The sequence below is a fragment of the Ranitomeya variabilis genome, chromosome 6 (assembly GCF_051348905.1).
Source record: "Ranitomeya variabilis isolate aRanVar5 chromosome 6, aRanVar5.hap1, whole genome shotgun sequence".
Lineage (NCBI taxonomy): Eukaryota > Metazoa > Chordata > Amphibia > Anura > Dendrobatidae > Ranitomeya > Ranitomeya variabilis.
In genome coordinates, this window is record NC_135237.1 from 504158671 (window position 1) to 504183700 (window position 25030).

The 25030-nt window shown below is 40.5% G+C and overlaps 1 protein-coding gene across 3 annotated transcripts in view; it reads right to left on the bottom strand.

Annotated features, from left to right (window-relative positions):
- Positions 1–2931: 2931 nt before the first annotated feature.
- The window catches only part of TRIQK (triple QxxK/R motif containing), a 167902-nt gene continuing 145803 nt past the window's right edge, over positions 2932–25030 (bottom strand). For all 3 annotated transcript variants that reach the window (XM_077270844.1, XM_077270843.1, XM_077270845.1), the window contains one exon: positions 2932–3479. In XM_077270844.1, coding sequence (XP_077126959.1) covers positions 3369–3479 — 111 coding nt within the window. In that variant the 3' untranslated portion in view covers positions 2932–3368. The remainder of the gene's footprint in view (positions 3480–25030) is intronic.

Below are 25030 nucleotides of genomic sequence, written 5' to 3' on the forward strand. Positions count from 1 at the left end.
GGCGCACGTGCAATAATGAGTTTTATGCTTTGCCCACTGTTGGGTAAAACATACTGCGCACACGCGAGAGGACATTTCAATGCGCAGGCACAGGAAAACAACGCCAACGCAGTAAAGAAGAAAAATAAATGCGTACAGCAAGGCAGGAGGTGGGGAGAGACGGTGAATAGGCCTCGCCCATCGGACCGCAGTAATTTACATAGGGTGCCGGAGAGATTACAAAGGTATTTTCTCAGCAAAGGTGCGGAATCAGAGGACATGAAAGGTACTGCGGTAATGCAGAGCTCATGCGAAATTGAACGATATTTTTAGCTCATATCGAAAAAAAAAGGGGTGAGATTCCCTTTAACTATTCTGTGTGATGACTGATTTAAGGGCATAAAAATTCAATCTTTAAAAATTGCAAACATTTCAAAATATTCTCAAAATTCCTAAATTTACCCCTACCATAAAATACAATATGTCACGAAAAAAAACAGTTCCAGAATTACTAGGATACATTGAAGAGTTCGAGTTATTACCACAAAGTGACACTGATCAGAATTGCAAAATTTGGCCTGGTCAGGAAGGTGAAAACAGGCTCCTGTGTAGGGGCTCATGGTTTAAAAAAATCTGAAGTTTGCAAAAAAAATTGGTTGGCAATATTCTCTCTGACTTGTAACTTTTTAGATTTTTCTGTCAATGGAGCTGTGATAAATTATGTTTTGTGGGACTAGATTATGTTTTTATGGATACCATTTTGGGGTACATAAGACATCTTGATCGCTTTTTATTGCATTTTATTTTCCTATTTTTATTTGGGTAAAGGGGGATGATTTCAAAAAAAATATATACTGTATGTATTTTAATACTCTTTTCTTTCTACATTTTATTTTACATCTATTAAATGTCTTTCATAAGTCTTCAGGCTGCCAAGGCAACCAGTCAGCACCTTGTAATCGTGTGCGGTGTCAATGAATGTCAGAAGTGCAGTCTGCCATGCTGAAGACTCTTAAATTCCGCTGTTACACTTAACAGTGTCATTTAAGGGGTGAAACTGATTCTATCAGAACCAGTTCCCATGCTACATCCTGAGCCCGCTCTACACAAAATAGCATATGTTCTGTGTCCATTTTAAGGGGTTATCTGGGACCAATTTATTTTTCTACTGTAGGCCTAAGACCTAACAGGTAGATAGTTGCCAACTGCCTGACTGTTCCGCCTGCCGCCGATCTCTGCCGACTCATGCAGTCACAGACTGCTCCTGCAGCTTCCAGTGATGTCACATCAACAAAGGAGCTTTGTGTCTTCCGCTCTGCTCTGTTGATGAGGCATTACTGTTTAACTGCAGGAAGCCAGCTATCAATCAGCATGATGCCATTGTCTCACCCCATCGACGGAGAAACTCGAAAGAGAAAGAGCTGTTCGGTTGACGAAACCAACACAAGCATCGGCAGGAGTGGCTCATGACCACTCTGAGCTAGCGCTGGGTAGAACAGACAGGTAGACTGTAAATACCTTCTTTTTATTTATTTTTAAATGGCAAAGTTCAGTTTAACTTTTTTTTGGTTCTCTGCTGGTAGAGAATCCTTTTATGTCAAGTGGTACATATCCAAGATCTATCACAGACCATGATAGCATTGCATGATTTTGGGTTTAGAATATGTGTGAAGAGTTTGAAATCTGCTCAGACACCTATTCACCAACAATAACTTTCAGCATTTTGTACTCTTTTGTAGAACTGGATGAGAAGGACTCAACTATAATTCAGTTCCAGGTTCAACAACTGTCCTTCCCTGGACAACTTTTGGTACATACTAACAGATGCATATTGGCAACACCACACAAGGTACTTAAATTATGATCCCAATTTTACATCACAATTTGGCCCTTGTAAAACCCATTTACATGGTTATTCTTGCCCATTTTTTTATTCCAATACATCTTTAGGAAAACACCATGGTTGCATATTAAAATGATAAAATGGTCAGCAAAAATAACCTTGACAGGGACTTGGTAGACCCATATTAATTTTAACTTCGTCTGTTAAGATCTTACAAAGCAGAATATTACTATTGGAAATTATTTAAGCAAAAAAAAAAAATGCTCCCAATTATGAGATCTTGCAGTTGGGTCAAAAATTTATTACCTTCGCTTTTCGAGACCTTGTGTTAAACAAATTTGTAAAGGTTTTTTTCTTATGTCCTAATTTATTCATAAATGGTGATCTTGAAACTATTCTACTGCGTTCTCTCATGAAGACGTTTTCCTGTTTCTACAGCATAAACCTTGATGTCTTTTTTTTTTAAATCAATAATTTGGTCATTATTAGTGATGAGCGAGTGTACTCGTTGCTTGGGTTTTCCCGAGCAAGCTCTGGTGATCTCAGAATATTTATGACTGCTCGGAGATTTAGTTTTCGTCACCAAAGCTGATTGATTTACAGCTACTAGACAGGCTGAACACGTGTGGCAATTCCCTAGCAACCAGGCAACCCCCACATGTACTCAGCCTGGCTAGTAGCCGAAAATCATTTAGCTAAGGTGACAAAAACTAAATCTCCGAACACTAACAAATATTCGGAGATCACCCGAGCGTGCTCGGGAAAACCTGAGCAACGAGTATACTCGCTCATCACTAATCATTATACATATAATTTTTCTAATATAAGGAAAATAACAAAACTAAAGATAAATCTAGAGAACCTCAAAGCTGACATATTTTGGTCCTCTATATTTTACAGCAGTGTGTCAGCTTTCTGCTACCTATAATATAACTAAAGATGCAATGCATCCTCTTCTTGTATTAATAAAAAAAAAAATCCACTTACCGAGATATAATTTTACATTCTCGAAGTGTGTATGAAATCACATCAGCCAGCAAGTCGTGTCCCTAGGCACAGATGTTCCAGAAATGTTGCACCACGCACACAACACAAACATGGCATACAAATGAAGATTACAATATGTTTAATGTGTTGAATACAAAAATTCCATCATTAAAAAAAAAAAAATCACTTTATCAAAATACCCATATTTAAAATGTTCGCCTTCATCAGTTTCATGATATTGCTAACCATAATGAAATTTATAAATCAACATATTAGGCACACATCCAGTAAAAATCGAAACTTGTAAAAAAAAAAATAAAATTAGTTTTTCCCAAAAGAGATGTCTGTATCTAATACATAATCATCAATTCATATGCCGGATAACGATTCAGATCAGGAATGTTTAATTATGAGTGCCTTAAGACTTTGTATATTGTTCCTCATTATCATTATGTTAGAAATGGAATGTAACATCTTTGACGGATATAGCACATAATGTATTCTTAGATGCTCCGGTTTCTCCAATGCAAAATCACAGCATTCAGGCGGCTGGCACAGATTAGTCTGCCGAGTCTTCTCCAAGTTCCACAGTTGGAGCTAAATTATAATAAAACAGGGCATAGAAAGCCAGAAGAAGCACCAAGATGGCCACAGCAACAAGCAATACCTCCTAAAACGCAAAGATACAAGAACAAAGGTTAGGATACTTAATCGATTTATACGCCCTCCCCGTATCCCCATCAATTTGACATGTGTATGGTGGCTCAGTGGTTTCTTTTTAACAATGAACTCATGAGTTTGACCATGGCAACAAGAAGTTTCTTTTAGGCCATATGCATACAGTCCCCTTTTGTTGAGTCTTTAGAGTGAAAACTAAGCAAAAACTCAATGTTTCAGGAGTTTTGAGATTTAGGAGGAAGATTTACAGTTTCTGCTCAACTTATTCTCATTTTCTACTCCAAAACCTCTATGTTTGCATAATACACAGTAACAGTATGCTTTTTGGACTGTAATTTACCGTTATTTTTTGCATAAGTTTCACATATAGTACCTACAGACAGATGGACAAAAGTGACAGGACTGTAAAATCAGACTACGCGGGTTTAAGTAGAAGCTGACGATACCAAACCAAAAAGTTAACTAATTTTTAATTTTAAATCCACTGGACAATTAAATGACGATAGCTAATATGCCTTTAACCTGGTAAAAGTCAACTGCTTTCAGCACTAAGGCGTCTGATCTGTATGCCTCAATTTATAATATCAATAATCTCAAAAAGTAATGCGAGAAGCAGCTGAGTTACAAAAGCAAAGGATCATTGTTTCTTTATTTAACAAACTTTAAAGAGGACCTGTGAAAAGTTGCCACTTTTTTTTATCTTATATCATTCCCACTGTTAACACTAAGTATTAAATCTTTAAAAGTAATCTTTTCTTTAAATTCAATATTTAGTTATAAAGATATGTGGGGTGATTCATCAAAGCTTTTTTGCGAGATCTCTGGCATAAAAAAAAAACTTTGAAAATTTGCAATTTTTTTTTGCGCAAAGTGAGGTTGCACAGAAAAATTTGATTTCTGGTGTTTTCATGCCATTCTTGCCCCAACTATGACAAAGTGTGTTAACCTGGGGAGGGATAGGGGCGTGATGACCCCCGCTTGTCAAATTCATGACTAGCGGCAGCGTTCGCTATGCCATGAATCCTGCTGCTGCAGGGGCATGAAAATTTGTGGTGAGGTGTATATAGCAATGGACAACACTAAGGTACTCACCTGATTCATTAAGAGGCATATGTCTCCTAATAAATCAGATTTGTCTGCTCCAACACAACCTCCTCATCAAGCCCCTCACATAGGCTTTTTTTGTTCTGCTAATTTTTATGGTCTTTACTAAGTGGGGACCAGGTAATAATGAAGGGCATCTTGAAGACACAGCCCAGAGGATCCTGTGAGCACCACCCTCTTGTAAACACTAGAAAAATGTGCACTAAATGAAAAGGTGCACATCTCTTGAATCATATGACAGATTTGGTCAAATTAAAAATTGTTGATTACTCAGGGGAGCAGTGGAAATAAAGTAAGAGTAAAAACTGGGCACTTTTGACTTGGTGAAAAGTCCTCTTTAAAACCGTCAAATTTATATAATAATGAGTTCTGAAAAAAAGCCACTATTAAGAAGCGATAGATTTTAATTGGCTTCCTATAACAACAGGGTACACGTGGTCAGGTGCTGACTAGATGTGTGCAGCATCGCGCAACGCAAAAGCATTTAGTGAGGCAGGACACGTTTAGTCATAATGTGGCCTCAAGCATGCAAAAAGTTTACTTATGGTCACTTGACCGACCGCTCCGAGAAAAGGAAAAATCTCACATTGTGCAGTGCACGCACTGTAGAGTGAATGCAGTCTTGTAACTAGAGATGAGTGAATTTTTCAATATTTGGTTCAGATTATGATCATCGTATTTATAATATTCGCTGAACATAGACGAACACCACTGAAGTCAATGGGAGTAAAGATGACCGAATATATTCGGAAACTATCGTCAAACATAAATTCGTCACGAATAGGGTACCAATATGGCAAATTCAGATTCTGTGACAGATTTCCGAACATATTTGCTCATCTCTACTTGTAACCCAAGTCAGGTCTATACTTTTAAGGAATAGCTTGTGCTGTATGCAGTACTAGTGGAATAATTGCTTAGCGAGTTTCACCAAACTACACGTTTCATACTTACACCACCCTTTGGATCAATATACTGGATAGGAAATGTGGATTAAATCCGTGCTGCCATAATAATGAGGTTCCAGTTGATAGAATTAAAATAGTGGTTTATTCAACGTGTTTCAAGGTTCCAATGGCCCCTTCTTCAGGAATACCAAATACAACGTACAGAGACAGCGTGTTTACAAGAAATAAAAATATATATATATGAATGGACTCTTTTTTTCATTTTCTATTTTTTCATATACAGTACAGACCAAAAGTTTGGATACACCTTCTCATTTAAACATTTTTCTGTATTTTCATGACTATGAAAATTGTATATTCACACTGAAGGAATTAAAACACTGAATTAACACATCTGGAATTATATACTTAAAAAAGTGTGAAATTGAAATTAGGTCTTATATTCTAGGTTCTTCAAATTAGCCACCTTTTGCTTTGATGACTGATTTGCACACTCTTGGCATTCTCTTGATGAGCCGGGAATGGTCTTCCAACAATCTTGAAGGAGTTCGCAGAGATGCTTAGCACTTGTTGGCCCTTTTGCCTTCACTCTGCGGTCCAGCTCATCCCAAACAATATCGATTGGGCTCAGGTCTGGTGACTGTGGAGGCCAGGTCATCTGGCGTAGCACCCCATCATTCTCCTTCTTGGTCAAATAGCCCTTACACAGCCTGGAGGTGTGTTTGGGGTCATTGCCCTGTTGAAAAAGAAATGATGGTCCAACTAAACGCAAACCAGATGGAATAGCATGCCGCTGCAAGATGCTGTGGTAGCCTTGCTGGTTCAGTATGCCTTCAATTTTGAATAAATCCCCAACAGTGTCACCAGCAAAGCACCCCCACACCATCACACCTCCTCCTTCATGCTCTACGGTGGGAACCAGGCAGGTAGATTCCATCCATTCACCTTTTCTGCATCGCACAAAGAAACGATGGTTGGAATCAAAGATCTCAAATTTGGACTCATCAGACCAAAGCACAGATTTCCACTGGTCTAATGTCCATTCCTTGTGTTCTTTATCCCAAACAAGTCTCTTTTGCTTGTTACCTGTCCTTAGTAGTGGTTTCCTAGCAGCTATTTTACCATGAAGGCCTGCCGCACAAAGTCTCCTCTTAACAGCTGTTGTAGAGATGTGTCTGCTGCTAGAACTCTGTGGCATTGACCTGGTCTCTAATCTGAGCTGCTGTTAACCTGCAATTTCTGAGGCTAGTGACTCGGATAAACTTATTCTCAGAAGCAGACGTGACTCTTGGTCTTCCTTTCCTGGGGCGGTCCTCATGTGAGCCAGTTTCTTGTAGCGCTTGATGGTTTTTTTCCACTGCACTTGGAGACACTTTCAAAGTTTGCCCAATTTTTTGGACTGACTGACCTTCATTTCTTAAAGTAATGATGGCCACTCGTTTTCCTTTACTTAGCTGCTTTTTTCTTGCCATAATACAAATTCTAACAGTCTATTCAGTAGGACTATCAGCTGTGTATCCACCAGACTTCTGCACAACACAACTGATGGTCCCAACCCCACTTATAAGGCAAGAAATCCCACTTATTATACCCGACAGGGTACACCTGTGAAGTGAAAACAATTCCCGGTGACTACCTCTTGAAGCTCATCAAGAGAATGCCAAGAGTGTGCAAAGCAGTCATCAAAGCAAAAGGTGGCTACTTTGAAGAACCTAGAATATAAGACATAAAAAAAGTGTGAAACCACTGAAATTAAGTATATAGTTCCACATGTGTTAATTCATAGTTTTGATGCCTTCAGTGTCCATGTACAATTTGCATAGTCATGAAAATACAGAAAAATCTTTAAATGAGAAGGTTACTGTAATGAGCAGTACGTGACAGCTGAACACAGGAAGATGCCACCGGCTCCCGGAGACCATCTGACAGTGAGACGCTGCCAGGGACCACGCCGGGAGCAGGTGAGTATATCAGGGGAGGTGAGCATTGCGCGATAGTCACCTTCCTCATTCCATTGCTGCGCGCTGCTCTGTCTTCCGTTCTCTGGCAGTGACTGTTCAGGTCAGAGGGCGCGATGACGCGATTAGTGTGCACGCCGCCCTCTGCCTGAACAGTCAGTGCAGAGGATGGAAGACAGAGCAGCGCGCAGCGATGGAACGAGGAAGGTGACTATCGCAAGTGCCGGGGGCCTGAGCGAAGAGAGGCGAGTATGTGATTTTTTTTATTTGAATCGCAGCAACAGCAAACGGGGCAAATGTGTGGAGCACCTTATGGGGCCACAATGTATGGAGCATCTCATGGGGCCACAATGTGTGGAGCATCTCATGGGGCCCCTAATGTGTGGAGCATCTCATGGGGCCATAATGTATGGAGCATCTCATGGGGTAATAATGTGTGGAGCATCTTATGGGGCCATAATGTGTGGAGCATCTTATGGGGCCATAATGTATGGAGCATCTCAAGGGGCCACAATGTATGGAGCATCTCATGGGGCCATAATGTGTGGAGCATCTTATGGGGCCATCAACCTTTATGCAGCATTGTATGGGGCAAATGTTTCTATGGAGCATCTTATGGGGCCATTATTAACCTTTGTGCAGCATTATATGGGGCATATTTTAATATGGAGCATCTTATGGGGCCCATCATGAACTGTATGGAGCATTATATGGGGCTCTTGATTCAATATGGATATTCAAAAACACTTAACCTACTGATGTTTCAATTAATTTTACTTTTATTGGTATCTCTTTCTATTTTTGACATTTACCGGTAGCTGCTGCATTTTCCACCCTAGGCTTATACTCGAGTCAATAAGTTTTCCCAGTTTTTTGTGGCAAAATTAGGGGGGTCGGCTTATACCCGAGTATATACGGTACATATATATTTCATTTCTTGTTTATATTTTTTATATATTTTTTATTTCTAGTTCATTTTCTATTTTTTCTTTTCATCTCAAGGTCCTGTAAATTAAGAATGGATTTGTGATTAAGAAAGTAATATTTAATATATATGATAAACCCTATTATATGATAATTTCTTTGCGGATAAAGATTTGTTAACAGTCTGTCTCCTATGAACTTTGACATTATACATCATTTGTTTGTTTGGCGCCGTTTTTCGAACCCGGCATATATTTAAACATTGTAAGCACACTGTCTCTGTACGTTGTATGTGGTAATTCCTGAGGAAGGGGCCATTGGAGCCTTCAAACGTGTTGAATAAACCACTATTTTAAACTCTACTATCAACTGGAATCAACCTCATTATTACAGCAGCGTGGATTTAATCCACGTTTCCTATCCAGTATATTGCTCCATATGGTCGGTGACCGGCCTGTGGATCTGCGGCAGCCGAAATTTTTACAAGCCTGCTTTCAGTTTCATCAGGTGAGCGACTCTCTTGGTGATTCTTCTGTTTTGTGAGATAAGACCCTATTTACTCTTTGTGTCTCCCCTTTCCTTCCAATATTAACCATCCTCTAGATAGCCTACAATGTTTTTGGTAATATGTTGAGTGCTGCTAATAAACTTGACAAATTAGCCACATTATTTATTCTAGAGAGTTTTGGGCACAATTTTGACAGGATTTCTAGTGCCCTTTGCTTAGTAGTTCTGCCCTATTATCTCTAGTATTCATAGCGGTCCCAGTTTTTCCCCCCATATGCAAGGAGGAATCAAGCTCACACTCAATGTGCACCCAAAGCATTTAATCACTAGTTGCCAAACATTGCTGCCAAAAAATGGCAAACAAAGTGTGCTAGGGGATCACAGGTCTGTCAGGATGGGAGTCAAAAGAGAATTTTAAAAGTATATAGCAACTGTGGTATATCGGCTCACTTGGCTGCACATAGAGGTAGACACAGGAACGCGGTCTCTTTAAATCGTCCACTAGTTTATTAAAAAGGTACTGCATAAACCAGTGCAATGTTCGCAAACCTAACACGACCTTTCTGGCCTAGTGGGAAAACAAAAACAAAATGTATGACAGTCCCTGTTGCTGCGAGGATCCGACCACTCAGGAACAATCAACAAAAAGAGTTCAGCTTTGCTTATCATGAAAAAAAACAGCTCTGGAACTTACACCTCCCACCCTACAGCTGTTCACTCAACCTAGAAGTAAACTTGTCAGATTAACCCCTCTCAGCACTGTGTGCTGGAGCGTAACCGCAGTGATACATATCTCCCCTCCAGTACTTTTCCAGTGACTGTCACACAACTTAAAAAAAATAAATAAATAATTAAAAATGATATACAAGAATTTGGGGGTTTTAAATATATCTGAATTCTCCTAGAATTCAATAAATAGGAATATTCAATAGGAATAGAATAAATGTTAGTGACTGTGTATAATTACACATTTTCGTGATATTTTAAATGAACAGTTAAAACAAAACAAAACACATTTTAATGTTTTTTTTTTGTTTTTTAATTCTATCTGAAATCTTAGGAATATTTTCAAATAAATCAGTCTGATTAAAAAAAAAAAAAGGCAGAATAGAAAGAGAAAAAGAACAACCCAACAACCTTCAAAACATCATTTTCAGTTTAACCAGGAAAGATAGAACAAAAAAAAGGGAGTGATGAATAATTCATGGTATTTGTTTATTTTCTGCTGGGATTTTCTACCTGGCTGTTCATGTTTTAGTGCTAATGGCATAAATTTGCTCAAAACATTCCAACTGTAACATACGTTTCTCTGAGGCATCGTCTTGATTTTGCATTGTGACAAGTTTTCGATAATTTCACTATTTATATTGCCCTTGTGTGAAATAAATGCACAGTTGCATTAAAGAAGCAAATTATGAATATTTACTTAAATTAACAAAAAATACAAACAAGCCACAAACGATTAAAAACATCTTAACGTAGAGGGAGAAATGTGATTTCATTGCAACTAGGACACTTTTTATATAATGCAGGTTTCATTTATTCTCTTTTTTATACACAGCTGTTCTTCCAGGCCCATCTGGACACACAGCTACTAATCTTAAGAGGATGAAATAAGCAAGTGACACACAACTGTAGGAGCCATCTGCTCGAGAGAATGGACAGCAGACCCGTACAGTGCACTTACTATTCTCAACCCACATAATGACTGTCAGAATAGCTACATGATACAGTGCGTACAGATGTGTTTTCTCAATATTTAGACAAACACTAACAAACGCTTGTTTTCCCTGCTTTTTTCAAACTTTTAGGCCATGTTCACACAGTGCGTTTTTTACTGCAGAACCGCAGCGGTTTTGCCGCTGCGGTTCCGCAGCTGTTTTCCATGCAGGGTACATTACAATGTACCCCTATGGAAAACAGGAACCGCTGTGCACACGGTCCTGAATTTCCCTTAAAAAGCCGCGGTGAATCGGTGCGGGAAAAAAGAAGGAGCATGTCACTTCTTTCCCCGAAACTGCAGCGGTTCTGCACCCATAGACCTCCATTGTGAGGTCAAAATCGCAGTAAAACCCGCAGATCAAAAATATATCTGCGGGTTTTACTGCGGTTTGTTGTGCAGAACCGCTGCAGCCGGAAGTGCGGGGAAGCCGGCGGAAGTGCGGGGCCGGAAGTGCGTGGGCGGAGAGACATGGAGGCATACCGGCGCATGGGGATCGTGTCGGCCGTTTGATTGATTTGGTATGTGTGTCTGTGTGTGTGTGTGTATGTGTGTGTATGCGTGTGTGTGTGTCTGTCCCCATGCGACGCTAGTGCCACCATTGTGCTAAGTCGCCGTATGGGACTACTACTCCCATCCGGTATTAGGATGGGAGAGTTGTCCCTGTGTCCGGCGACTTAGCACAATGGTAAAGTTACACCAAACACCTACACACAATACACATACATGACACACAGTACAGTACATACAACACATAACACAGAGTATATACTCACCAACAGCACACTTGTAGGCGAAGCCCTCGATCCTCCAGGAAAAAAATCACAAAATAATAAACCAAATCCATACTCCCTGTCCGCAGAATCCATAAAACGAGTGTCCCACGCCGATCGGCTGCTCTCCGGCGATACACTGCCAGGAGCGAAGCTCCTAGCAGTGTATCGCGTACTGTCCCGGAGCTCAATGGCTCCGGCGTCTCGGTTAACAGCAGTACAGCTGCGTTGAACTTTCCCACGCAGCACTGCCGTTAAGCGAGAGTGCCGGGGTCAATGACCGCCGGTAAACTCGCTCGCGCATGCGCAGTGACACACCGACAGGAACTATGGCTCCTGTCAGTGTGTTGCTGCATCCGTGGAGAGCAGACATATCTCTGGATGTGTCTGTTCTCCATGGAAAATCTTCGTGGGATACGTGGCACTTAAATACGTGGCACTTAAATACGTGACACGTGTCACTTATACGTGATACGTGTCACTTAAATACGTGACACGTGTCACTTATACGTGATACGTGTCACTTAAATACGTGATACGTGTCACTTAAATACGTGGCACGTGGCACTTAAATACGTGGCACTGAAATACGTGATACGTGGCACATGGCACTTAAATACGTGGCACGTGGCACTTAAATACGTGGCACTGAAATACGTGGCACGTGGCACTTAAATATGTGGCACGTGGCACTTAAATACGTGGCACGTGGCACTGAAATACGTGGCACGTGGCACTTAAATACGTGGCACGTGGCACTGAAATACGTGGCACGTGGCACTGAAATACGTGGCACGTGGCACTTAAATACGTGGCACGTGGCACTTAAATACGTGATACGTGGCACTGAAATACGTGGCACTGAAATACGTGGCACTTAAATACGTGGCACGTGGCACTTAAATATGTGGCATGTGGCACTTAAATACGTGGCACGTGGCACTGAAATACGTGGCACTTAAATACGTGGCACGTGGCACTGAAATACGTGGCACGTGGCACTGAAATACGTGGCACGTGGCACTGAAATACGTGGCACGTGGCACTTAGGCTATGTTCACATTTGCGTTGTGCGCCGCAGCGTCGGCGCCGCAACACACAACGCAAAGTAAAACGCAGCAAAACGCATGCACAACGCTGCGTTTTGTGCCGCATGCGTCCTTTTTTTGATTGATTTTGGACGCAGCAAAAATGCAACTTGCTGCGTCCTCTGCGCCCGGATGCGTGCGCTGCAGTGACGCATGCGGCGCAAAACGCGGAGCGCTGTCATTCAAAACACGTCCACTCATTTTGGTGTTTAGTCCCAAAATGGAGGATGGAAGAAGAAAAGGGTTGGACAAGGAAATTACATCATTTCTTTTTTTTTTTTCCCCCACTGCAGTTAAAGCTTTATTTGTGTCAAACACAGACAATTTGCAGAGAAAACTGCATAAAAAACCGCACAAAAAACCGCACCAAAAACGCACCAAAAACGCACCTGCGTTTTCTGCCAAGAGCTGCGGTTTTTGTCCTGAAAAAAAAAGGATTGAAATCAGGATCGTGTGAACATACCCTTAGATGACAGCAGAAAAGAAGTATTCACCCACCATACCAATTATTTAAGGCTAGCAAAATTCAGAGTAGAGTCTTGGGACATGTTCACACTGTCCAAACCACCAATAACATGTTAAGGCATGTCATTTTTTTTTTTATTGCATGAATGCAATTAAAATTGACAAAAATAGGAAACTTTGCTGCAGAAAAATCTCCAACTGTTTAGGTTATAGTATAGCTACTATGCAGATTTGTCCTGTGGGATCAGACCTCAAATAAACCCGCTGTCGTTTGTACTTTCCACCACGTGTCACCCCCTTCCATCTACCATGCGCATTTACCATTTAAAGTCTATATTTACACGTGATCTCGTTATACTGCAGAGTCCAGACTACACACAAGGTTTGTTTGTAGTCTGTAACCATGGAGACATGAAAGTATTTTTACCAGAGTTTTTTGCCAAGTTATATTTATTTAAATTTAGCAACATTAGTGTAATTAAAAATTGGTTGGCCTGAGGTTTCAGCTTTTGTAACTTAATCTTCAGTCATTATTTAACCAAATGCAATTTAAAGGGACTTTGTCAGCACAGAATGTCTGTTTACAAACCAAGTAGAGGCGCTTGGGGAACCATGGAGGGGCCAATCATTTAAGTGCATGTTCCCACCTACTTAATTTCCATCCATCTCCACTCTTCTCTGGCTCTATGAAGGGGGTGGAGATAGATAGAAAGGAAGCAGGTAGGAAGGTGTACTTAAAGGTTTGGCCACTCTGATGAACAGAGTGCCGATGCTTTCTTTAGACAGTCATTCTGTGCGGACAGAGTCCCTTTAACTCCTTCTACTATAACTGTGGCTCATGGTATGTCCTGCAACATGTTCGGAAACGATCGCCAAATCTGAACATTGACTCCAATGGCGTTTGGTGAATATTGCAAAAACCATATTCACTGGTGAACATAATCCGAACCGAATATTGAAAAATTTGCTCAAATCTGTCAGCGCTAACAAACTGCTGCAGAAGACAGGATCACCTATACTTAGTTGGTTAACCCCTTGACTATTGCATGGAGTAGGTTTTACATAGGGAGGGACAAACCTACCGCACCACCGGAATGAGATCATTACAATATATAGTCAAAATAAATACACTGCAATAGAGAAGTATCAATGTATTATAGAAGTGATGAAACGAACAAGTTTAAGTCCCATAGAGGAACATAAAAATAAAATGATTATGCACAATCTACGCAAACATCTCATTTCAAACTGGGAATGGGAAGGATGGGTGACTTGGAAAGCCAGCAGTCAAGATTGAGGGGTTCCAGTGACCGAACATTCAGAAGAAAAAAATGTGTTTTTTCCAGACACATTACTTTGCACAGTTTTAGTTTAAGTTTCGAGAGATGTTATTTTCCACATGGGCAAAAGGTTTTTTTTTGTTTTTTTTTTTTAAAAAAAGCAAAAACTACAAATGCACAATAATTCTACAATAGGCATTTTAGTTAGACTTCTCCCATATTAAATTTAGTTTACAGATTCGAGATCATTAGGTGCGACAAATATTAAATAATAAATAAGGGACATCTGCAAGGTGACAATAAAATTCAAAGCGTACTTCCAGTGAAAAAAGGTGCCCTTACTTGGTGAATCCTGTCTGTACTGTAGACCTTTTCCTTGAATTCCCGAGCAGAAAGTTATTTACCATGGTGTATATACAATAAAGTTGCAGTCCGATCAGTAGAAGCCTCACAGCTCACATTACAATTCCTTATCTCTACTCCCTTCACTTCTATCACACAGTCCTCAGAGATGGACTGCCTGCCTGAATTAATGAAGATGCTGCTGTGATCACAGGACTTTAGCTGGTAAGTTCAATCTACGTGGAGCTGGTGAAAGTCACTTTACTGTTATTTACAATATCTATATCTCACAAGGGGGCTAAGGACATACCATTGGTGCAACCTGTGGTAGCCGCACGTGGATCCATGGGGTAGAGGGGTCAATTCCACAACTAAATAGACATGCTGCTCCTGTCAGACACAAAAGCAGGGGTACATTATGATGAGCTACTGCTATTCTTGCATTGATGCATTCTTCTGTGTCCGCCCATGAGCGGGTTTGTAATTGAAGTGTTGTCCTACTCTATTCGACACTAAACCACTTTGAGGGGAGTGTATTTTCAAATCTTTTGATAGGAACATCAGAAGCCCAATATTTTTGTTTCTAATTGTAGATTAGAATTTACACACGAGGGAAACGAACCAAAACAAGAGAAGTAGATCATCGTTGGTAAGCTTTCCAGAAATCAACTTATCTGATGGATAGACAATTAACACCCAACGTGTAAGCTCCCATTTAATCTCAAGGTGCTACACAGCAAAATCAAGTATCTGGTAGATGTCTTGGCATGTTGTACAAAGATACTGTAGGTAGAGAAGACAGTTTTTCCGTGTGAAAAATTGTAAAGTCATCTATATTTTGTAAATATGTCCATTAGTATGGATTTTTCTAAGTGGATTTACTATTCTCTCCATGAAATAAATGTATCCATTCCCCCCAAAAAAAGTTCTCTCATTTCTAGTTCTTTCATTTCCCATCCATCGCAATCACATGTTCTCATTAATGTCCAGTGCTAAAGAACAAAAAAAAGGGACACGGCTGTCTCTGCGCAGTCCAATTGTTTGTAATTTGTAACATATGATTTCCCTATTATTTCACAGTTATCGCAATGTTTACTACTTAATGTACTGTACAGCATTTGATGTCGTTAGCAGAGAGTTAATACAGCCAGAGGCGCGGTGAATGTGAGAGATAAGCCGTGCTTCTTCCCATCTCGACATGGCAGGCTTGCAGATGCTCCAGCCGTGAAGCTGCCACTTGTGATGCCAAGCAACCTGCTGCTTTGATATCCATGTTGCCTATGCCAATGCATCCACAGGGGAAATGGTATAATGGCACACACTGGTTGATGATGGCAATCAATCTCAATTCTCTTTTTCTCTCCAAAACACACAAAACTTGGATCGGACGTGATCTTGGAAGAACGCCACAGAATCTCCCAGAGCAACAGTGATTAAGGAAGAAAGAAAGATAAGAACTGCATTTGATTGCTTTCAAAATGCAAATGCGGCAGAGGTGTCGAACAACCCATTCATGTCCAAAATCTGTACACAAGGTAATAGTCTTTATGCAGACACCTACAACTTATAAAAAGGTATGGCACATCCACGATTACTGTATATACATTTTATATCAGAGGATTATAAGAATAAAGTTTAACATGAGATAAGGGATTGGATAACATTAACCCATTAAAATATTACCTAACCATTGAAAAAAGGCACAAGTATGTGGTACCTTCAATTCACATCATGGCACAACGATAAATATTCCCATATTTATCAATTTGATCTAATTTTTAGACAGCATAAACGAAGGCTAAAAAAAATCTAATACATTGAAGAGGTTTTTAGGCCTTCAGGTACAAATCTGCAGTCAATATGTGACTGTAGACTTGTGAACCCTCACATTGCATGCACTGCATTATGTGAGCATTTTCCGGTGGCAAGAACAGCGGATATGGGACCATATGTATGCGATTTGCATACCTACAGTCATGTGCCGACTAGATGTGTGAAACCTTGCTTGTCTAGTCGGCATGTGACCGCGTGTATGCAAACTGCATACTCGTGGTCCCAAGCCAGCTTCTCATGGCACCGGAGAATCAAAATAAATATTTTCCAGCTCCAAAGTTTGGGTCACAATGCTTTTCTATGGGGTTCGTGTTCAGGTTCAAGTTCAGGTACAGTTTTCATAGCTGAACCGAACTTTGTATTAAAGTTCTGTCGAGCACGACAAACTTGAACTTCCACTGGTAATGCCTCACTACACAACATATAGATCAGCAGAGAGATAGACATTAGAAGGAAGGATGACCTCTTTCAGCAGAGAATGCCACAGGTGTGTGTAATATTGGGCCACAATGGTTACAACATCATGTAATTGCGCTCATCAACTCGTGAATGTCTTCTACAGGCTGCTCTTTAAAGACCAGTAAGATAAGCAAAGGGTGAAACTATCCAACATGAAAGCTGGAGCCAAAGCGCAATCCACTGGCACTGGACAAGACCAACCTAAATCCTGAATAGGGAACGCCAACTGGCCACAGTCCTCCCTCTGTTTGTTCCACCAACCAGGCCCTCTGATTGTACGAAGGGTAGCAAAATGAGCACACCGCGCATGCATGGCCTGGCACCTCTGCCATTGCCGCAGAGTAGACCAGAGCAACGTTGACTTTCAGAGGAGAACATCACTGTAGTGCACACCAAAAAATCTACTCTGTGGGCATGGTTATGCGAGCTGAACTCAGGTGGTTGGCACAATAGTATATATAATTCTTTGAGATGGATCCAATAAGGGAATTTCTACACTGAAGCCATTACTATCAGTGATAAGCCAACGTGCTGGGATAATGTCTTATCCGAGCATGCTCGGGTGTTATCCGAGTATCTTGGACGTGCACGTATATTATGTCCGAGTCTACGCGGCTGCATGATTTGCGGCTGCTAGTCAGACAACACATGCAGGGATTGCCTGTTTGTTAGGGAATCCCCATGTGTTGAGGGTATCTAACAGCTGCAATCAACCCCTTAATGACCGCCAATGCGTCTTTTAACTGACCTGAGATATAAGGGAATAGCATCCCCATACAGGTGACAATCCAGAAGCTACCAGATGTACACTATAGCTGACAACTTGCTGCATCAGCCATGATCAGTGTTTGCACCGTCCAAATCTGTTTAACCCCTTAGATGCTGCTTTCAATAGTGACTACATCGTTATAAATGGTTAACAGACTGCGGGGGCTTCCTCCTAATCCCAATTGGTGCCCTCAGATCATGATTATGTGGTCCTGACGTTTGCGATGGCATTTCATGGCCATATAGCGGCCTTAGAGTCTGCCGGCTGTTGTAACCTGTTCAGAAGTTAGAGGCATTTAGGTGGTAACAATGCACATTTTTATTTCTGTCATGTCACGTTGCATTAATTCCTGAAAAGCAACTGAAGGGTTAATAAACTACCTGACTGCAGTCTTCAATATGTCAGGGGGTGCCGTTTTTAAAATGGTATAACGTTTGGGGGTTTCCCAATATATAGGACCCCTAAAGGTACTTCATACATGGATAAGTACCTAAAAAAATAAATTTTTAAATTTCCTTGAAAAAATGAAAAATTGCTGCTACATTTTTAAACCTCCTAAAATGCTAACAAAATAAAAGAACATTTTACAAATGGTGCTGATGTAAAGCAGACATGAGGGAAATGCTATTTATTAATGTTTTGCTATGGTATGACTATCTGGATTAAAGGGATAATCATTAAAAGTTTGAAAATTGCTAATTTTTTAACATTTTTCTCACGTTTCTCATATTTTTTATAAACACAAAACATATCGACCTAAATTTACCATTATCATAAAGTATAATGCGTCATGAAAAAAAAAAAATCTCAAAATCACTGGGATTTGTTGAAGCGTTCCAGAGTTATTACCACATAAAGTGACACTGGTCAGATGTAAAAAAATTGGCTCCGTCACTAAGGGATTAATGCAGCCGTAGGGACTCGAACATAATATATGAGCACACCCAAGATACTCGGATAACACCAGAGCTAGGAAAATACATTATCCGATAGAGCACGTTTGCTCATCACTGATTTCTTCTAAACTATTCATGGATGCAGGAGAGTAACTAAAAGGTTGTACTTCAATACTGACCATCTTAGTGTAGGACATGTTTGCTGTAAACACTACTTTCTGGGACAATTTAGAGGCATCATTAGATTCAGGCACAGGACTAGGTAAAAACTAACAGTATTTCTAGATGTGTTGATAAGATACAAAAAGTTTAGGGTTACTAATGGAAAATAAAAAAAAAAAATACATAAATTTGCTATGGTGTGTGTCTATTCTTCCATGACTGAGGTTTCAAAATGACAGTGATAATTGTAACTTCTAAAGAGCACAACTGTGAGGGACACCACGTTATGGCCTAGGAAAAGATGCAAACCTTTGTTCAATTGTAAATAAGGGGAAACCGCATCTCTATTAAGCCAACATTACCGGGTTTGTGACAGTAATCTCATAGTGCACCAAAATACATAATCTATGCAACATATCACTGGACGATACCAAGCTAAACATTGTGAAGTTTCGAAATGTATAGAACATTCAAGGGTTTTCCACTATACTGAATTTGATGGACTATCCAACTCCTGGCACCAGCATGGATCAGCTGTTGTGAGTTTTGGTGGCTGGGTGTAAACAGTGTATGGAGTAGAACCCCAACATCTCGTCACACGGTTTAGAGGCAGCTTGCGAGCACTGTAGATCTGCTCCAATTAATGACTCAGAGATGAGCTGCAGTTACCGGGAGCATCCACTAAATAATGTGCAGATGCAGGTAAAGCTCCGCTCCTCACACAGGTTATATCCGTCCAATGCCAGCTGCTGATCGGTGTGGGTGCCAGGTCATGAGCCCCTTTGATTTGATATTGATGAGCTTTCCAGAGGATAGATCATCCACATCAGTGAAATGTAAAACAATTTTATTAGGGGGAAAAAAACAAAATGACGTTGTCTAATGTTGTGACAAGCAAACAAGCCACGATGCCAAGGACAACTCAGTGATGAGATCAAAAAACAATATTCCCCAAAAGTAATGTCCGAACGCAGTTCCCCTTTGTAATAATTGGGTCATCAGGGATCTAAATTTGGGAACAAAGATGAAAAGATAGGTAATCTAGCCATGAGTAGTGAAATGCTCCAATAGTAGTGATATTCCAGACTCACAGTGGAGCAACCCACTGCCTCTATGGACTTTTCAACCCCTTCCCGACTGGGCAATTGCTTTTTTTTGCTCTTCTGTTTTTCCCTCCTCTACTATCAAGAGGCACAAAATGTTTATTTTTCCATCTCGGTGGCGGTAGGAGGGCTTATTTTGCAGGATGAGTTATAGCTTTGAATTTCATCATTAAATGGACAGGAAAAAATGTAAACAAATTCCAAGTGCAGGGATACCAAAAAATAATTACCGTAAATAAATAAATTTAAAAAACGCAATTCCTCAATTATTTGGCTATAAAAATGTGATCGCCATTTTCTGAGAACGGTAATGCTTTCATTTTTGTGTCAATGGAACTTGTTTTTTGTGTGGCGATTTAACGCTTTTATCGATACCATTTGGTTTAGATAGGACGTACCTTTTGATTGCTTCTTATTGCATTTATTGCTGGCGATAAAACTAAAGTCTGGCGTTTCGATTTTTTCCCCTTTACACAGTTTACAAATCAAGTTAAACTATATAATTTGATAGATCAGAGTTTTAGAGAAGCAGGGACACCACGTTTAGTTTTCTATTCGCTTAACCCCTTCACGACCTTGGGATTTTCAGCTTTTTCCTTCTGTATTTCCCAGAGCCATAACTTTTTTAGTTTTCTTTCAATATGGCCACGAGAGCTTGTTTTTTTGTGGGATAATTTGTACTTTTGAACAACCCCATTGATTTTACCATATTATTTTAATAATAAATAAAATGTAAGATTATTAAAAATTAAGTGGTTTTTTTTCAGGATCTGGGTGAGGGCTTTTTTTTCCTAAGCGCCAAGCTGACATTTTTACTGATTCCATTTTGGGATAGATTCGATGTTTTGACCACCTGATATTGCGTTTTATGATAATGTTGGACAGATAAAAAAAAAAAAATAAATAATAATTTTGGAGTTTTGATTTTTTTCTCGTTACGCTGTTTAACGATCGGATTTAGTTAATATTTTGGTAGATCGGGGGTTACCAAACACGTATTTTTTTATATTTTGAATGGGGCAAAAAGGGGAGGAATTTTAACTTAAATTTTAATTTTTTGTTGTTATATTTAAAGCGAACCTGTCACCAGGTATATAAGAAACAGCCACCCCCTTTCAGGGCATATCTACAGCATTCTATAATGTTGTAGATAAGCCCCGATCCGACCTGAAAGATAAGAAAAATACGTTTTATTATATTCACCCGATAGGTGTCGCATCCCTTCTTCTTGTGATCACTGCCCTCCTGATTGCGTCATGGCACCCCAGTGTTGCGCTCCTGTGCAGGTGTACTTATCTGCCCTTTTGGAGGGCAGAAGAAGTACTGCAGTGCGCAGGGCCACTCTGACCTTTCCTGGCGCCTGCACATTGCAGTACTTTCCTCTGTCCTCAACAAGGCAGAGAAGTACGCCTACGCAGGAGTGTGATGCAGTGGAGCCATGAAGCAACAGGAGGGCGGCGATCATAAGAAGATGGGAGGTGCCGCACCTGGACCTGCGACACCCATGGGATCGGGCTGCTTCTCCGGGGAGTATAATAAAACTTCTTTTTCTTCTCTTGCAGGTCGGATCGGATACAGCATTATAGAATGCTGCAGATAAGCCTTGAAAGGCGGTGGCCATATCTTACATGGGCCAAACCTGGTGACAGGTTCGCTTTAACAGCATCGAGCAGAAATCAGCTCACCTCGCTGCTGTTAGAGGAAGATTCTGTACAATCTTCCCTCCAGAAACGGAATCATACATAGGACCTGACATATATACATACATACATACAGCCGTAGCCTTGATATTTCATTATGAAAGACAAGGTTGCCATTGACATTGTGAGCATCACAAAAAATCCTAACCCTGTTGGATCCTTGTGTAATGGTCACACGGTCATCCTTGGCCTTTATTTTTTATAGGGAAACACTAAGGTTATGTTCAAGAAATTCCTTGCAGGACCAAATGTCTTTTATTGAAAGCAGGATCTCGTTTCCTACACCTAGGAAATAAGAGTCTCAAGATCTAGTGTCACATATTATTTAAAGTATCAAACATTAAAAGACTAAGGCATCGTTCACACGGGCATTATTTTTCATCAGCATTTGTAAGCCAAAACCAATTGTGGGTAAAAAATACAGAAGTGACGCGTTTCTATTATACTTTTCCTCTGATTGTTCCACTCCTGGTTTTGGCTTACAAATACTGATGTAAATACTGATCAAATACTGATTGCATGAATGTGGCCTTAAGCTCCAGATGTCAAACATTTGTCTCATCAAAAACCAGTCTTTTCCATCTTCAGTGGTAAGGGGCACTTTCTTCTAAGACTGGACTATGCTGGCCTAGCGAAGAACAGAATGCAACTAGCTTGCCACTATACATTATGATTTACAATTGGTAACATAAGGTTAACTGCTACAAAATAAGCAGATGTAACCCAATTAGTATTACTGAGTCCTAATTAAGAAATCACAAGTTGTAATTAGATATTTCAGAGTCATATCAATGCATTCATCTTTATTTGTTTTACAAATAAATATATAAGTTAAATTCTATTTAGTAATTCTGTTGTTTCTCTGACATTATTAATCGGCAACAGAATTATTCTTTGGGGAAATTAAAAAAGTTTTATAATATCAGCAACAAAAAAAGTGTCGCATTAAAAAGCTGCATTCGACTGACATAGTAATAACATTCTAATGACGGAAACTAATTAGCGCAAGCATAAACTTCCATGGCCACGGTGTTTGCAAAATTATTTTTCTGCAGGTTTATTAATTTCATAATTTTATTTTTTGGTGAGAGATCTCTAAAAGAATATAGTACGTTAATTAGTCAGGATGCAGTAAATTTATATGGAAGTAATGTTCCCAAACTATTCAGCGAAATTAACATCAAGTTCCATTTTTTTTTAATTATAATTATATTATCGATATGACTGGATTACGTTTTTATTTTTGCTCATGCATCTTGTATTACATGACCATCAAGAGGCACAAAGAAGTAAAGTATGGGCCCATGGAATTTAATGAGTTCTGTATTACAGATCCATTCCCATCAGTTAAGCTCTTCCACACCAAAAACAGTAAGCCATTTTTCGTGACTTTGCTTAGCAGTTAGGAGGATGAACATTAAGGCTATGGACACACTGCTGCCGGCCGTGTAGTCGAAACTCCGTCCACCCATAACATTTACAGTGCCTTGTGAAAATAATCGGCGCCCTGGAACTTTTCAACCTTTTCCGACATATCATGTTTCAAACAAAGATACCAAATGTAAATTTTTGGTGAAGAATCAACAACAAGTGGAACACAATTGTGAAGTTAATAAATTAAATTTATTGGTTATTTTAAATTTTTGTGGAAATTAAAAAAATGAAAAGTGGGGCGTGCAATATTATTTGGCCCCTTTAACTTAAAAATGTGTTGCGCTACCCTTTGCTGCGATTACAGCTGCAAGTCTCTTGGGGCATGTCCCAATCAGTTTTATACATTGAGAGACTGAAATTCTTGCCCATTCTTCCTTGGCAAACAGCTCGAGCTCAGTAAGGTTTGATTGAGATAGTTTGTGAACAACAGTTTTCAGCTCTTTCCACAGATTCTCGATTGGATTTAGGTCTGGACTTTGACTTGGCCATTCTAACACCTGGGTACGTTTATTTATGAACCATTCCATTGTAGATTTTGCTTTATGTTTGGGATCATTGTCTTGTTGGAAGACAAATCTCCATCCCAGTCTCAGGTCTTTTGCAGACTCCAACAGGTTTTCTTCAAGAATGGTCCTGTATTTGACTCCATCCATGCTCCCATCAATTTTAACCATCTTCCCTGTCCCTGCTGAAGAAAGGCAGGCCCAAACCATGATGCTGCCACCACCATGTTTGACAGTGGGGATGGTGTGTTCAGGGTGATGAGCGGTGTTGCCTTTACGCCAAACATATCGTTTGGCATTGTTGCCAAAAAGTTTAATTTTGGTTTCATCAGACCAGAGCACCTTCTTCCACATGTTTGGTGTGTCTCCCAGGTGGCTTGTTGCAAACGTTAAACGACACATTTTATGGATATCTTTGAGAAATGGCTTTCTTCTTGTCACTCTTCCATAAACCCCAGATTTGTGCAGTGTACGACTGATTGTTGTCCTATGGACAGACTGTCCCACCTCAGCTGTACATCTCTGCAGTTCATCCAGAGTGATCATGGGCCTCTTGGCTGCATCTCTGATCAGTCTTCTCCTTGCTTGAGATGAAAGTTTAGAGGGACGGCCGGGTCTTGGTAGATTTGCAGTGGTAGGATACTCCTTCCATCTCAATATGATCGCTTGCACAGTGCTCCTTGGGATGTTTAACGTTTTGGAATCATTTTGTATCTAAATCTGGCTTTAAACGCGGCCGCCCTGCCTGTGAATCCCAGCCCCGCAATGTGAATAAATCATAAGTCACTGCGGGGCTGGGAATCACAAGCAGGGCGGCCGCGCAGGCGCAGTCAGCTGGGCTGCATATGAGGAAAGACGGGCAGCACTCACTGAGCCTGCACCAGTGAGGGGAAAAGAGAGCAGGCGCCGGCTATTTTCAAAACAGCGTTGAGGAGGAGGCGGCGCCAAGAAGATGTGAGTGACAGCTGTGTGCAGAGATGTATCTAGAGTTTCTGGCACCCGGGGCAAGAATTCACCCCCAAGGACAGCTCTGGAGTCATCAGCAGCAGTGGGGGCTATGGCTGCTCCTCCTGCACAGTCCAAAGCTCATGTACAGTAGGCAGGGATTCCTCCAGCTCTGCTATGTCAGTCACCACACAGATGTGTTTGTCAGGGGAAAGGCCTCCTCACAGAGGGTGTGAGCTGCTCTCTGGAGTCTCTCCAGCTTTCTGACTAAACCTGCTTTAACCTTCCCCCTCAGTAACATGTAACCATTATTGTTAGCTACATTGGTGAAGTTTCACTTCCTGGCAGAGACTTCATCTGGGCGACATTATTACTTTTATTCGCCGCCCCCTGGGTGTCTTACCCTGTTCTGGGCTTTTTTATCTTTTGTTTTTGTGGCCACATCCTGTGTGACAGAAGAGCAAAGGAGAAGACACGACGACAGTCCCCAGTGAGGAGGAGCAGCCCGGGGTGCACACAGGTAAGCGCCAGGCAGCTTGTGCTCTCATGGGGCTTTTGGCCTAAAAGCTGCACAGAGGGGCGGCTGCTGCTGGGGTCTGGCAGAGCAATAGTTAATCTAATCATTGCAAACATCTGCTTAATGGAGCTACTGGTCACCAGTGGCTAATGG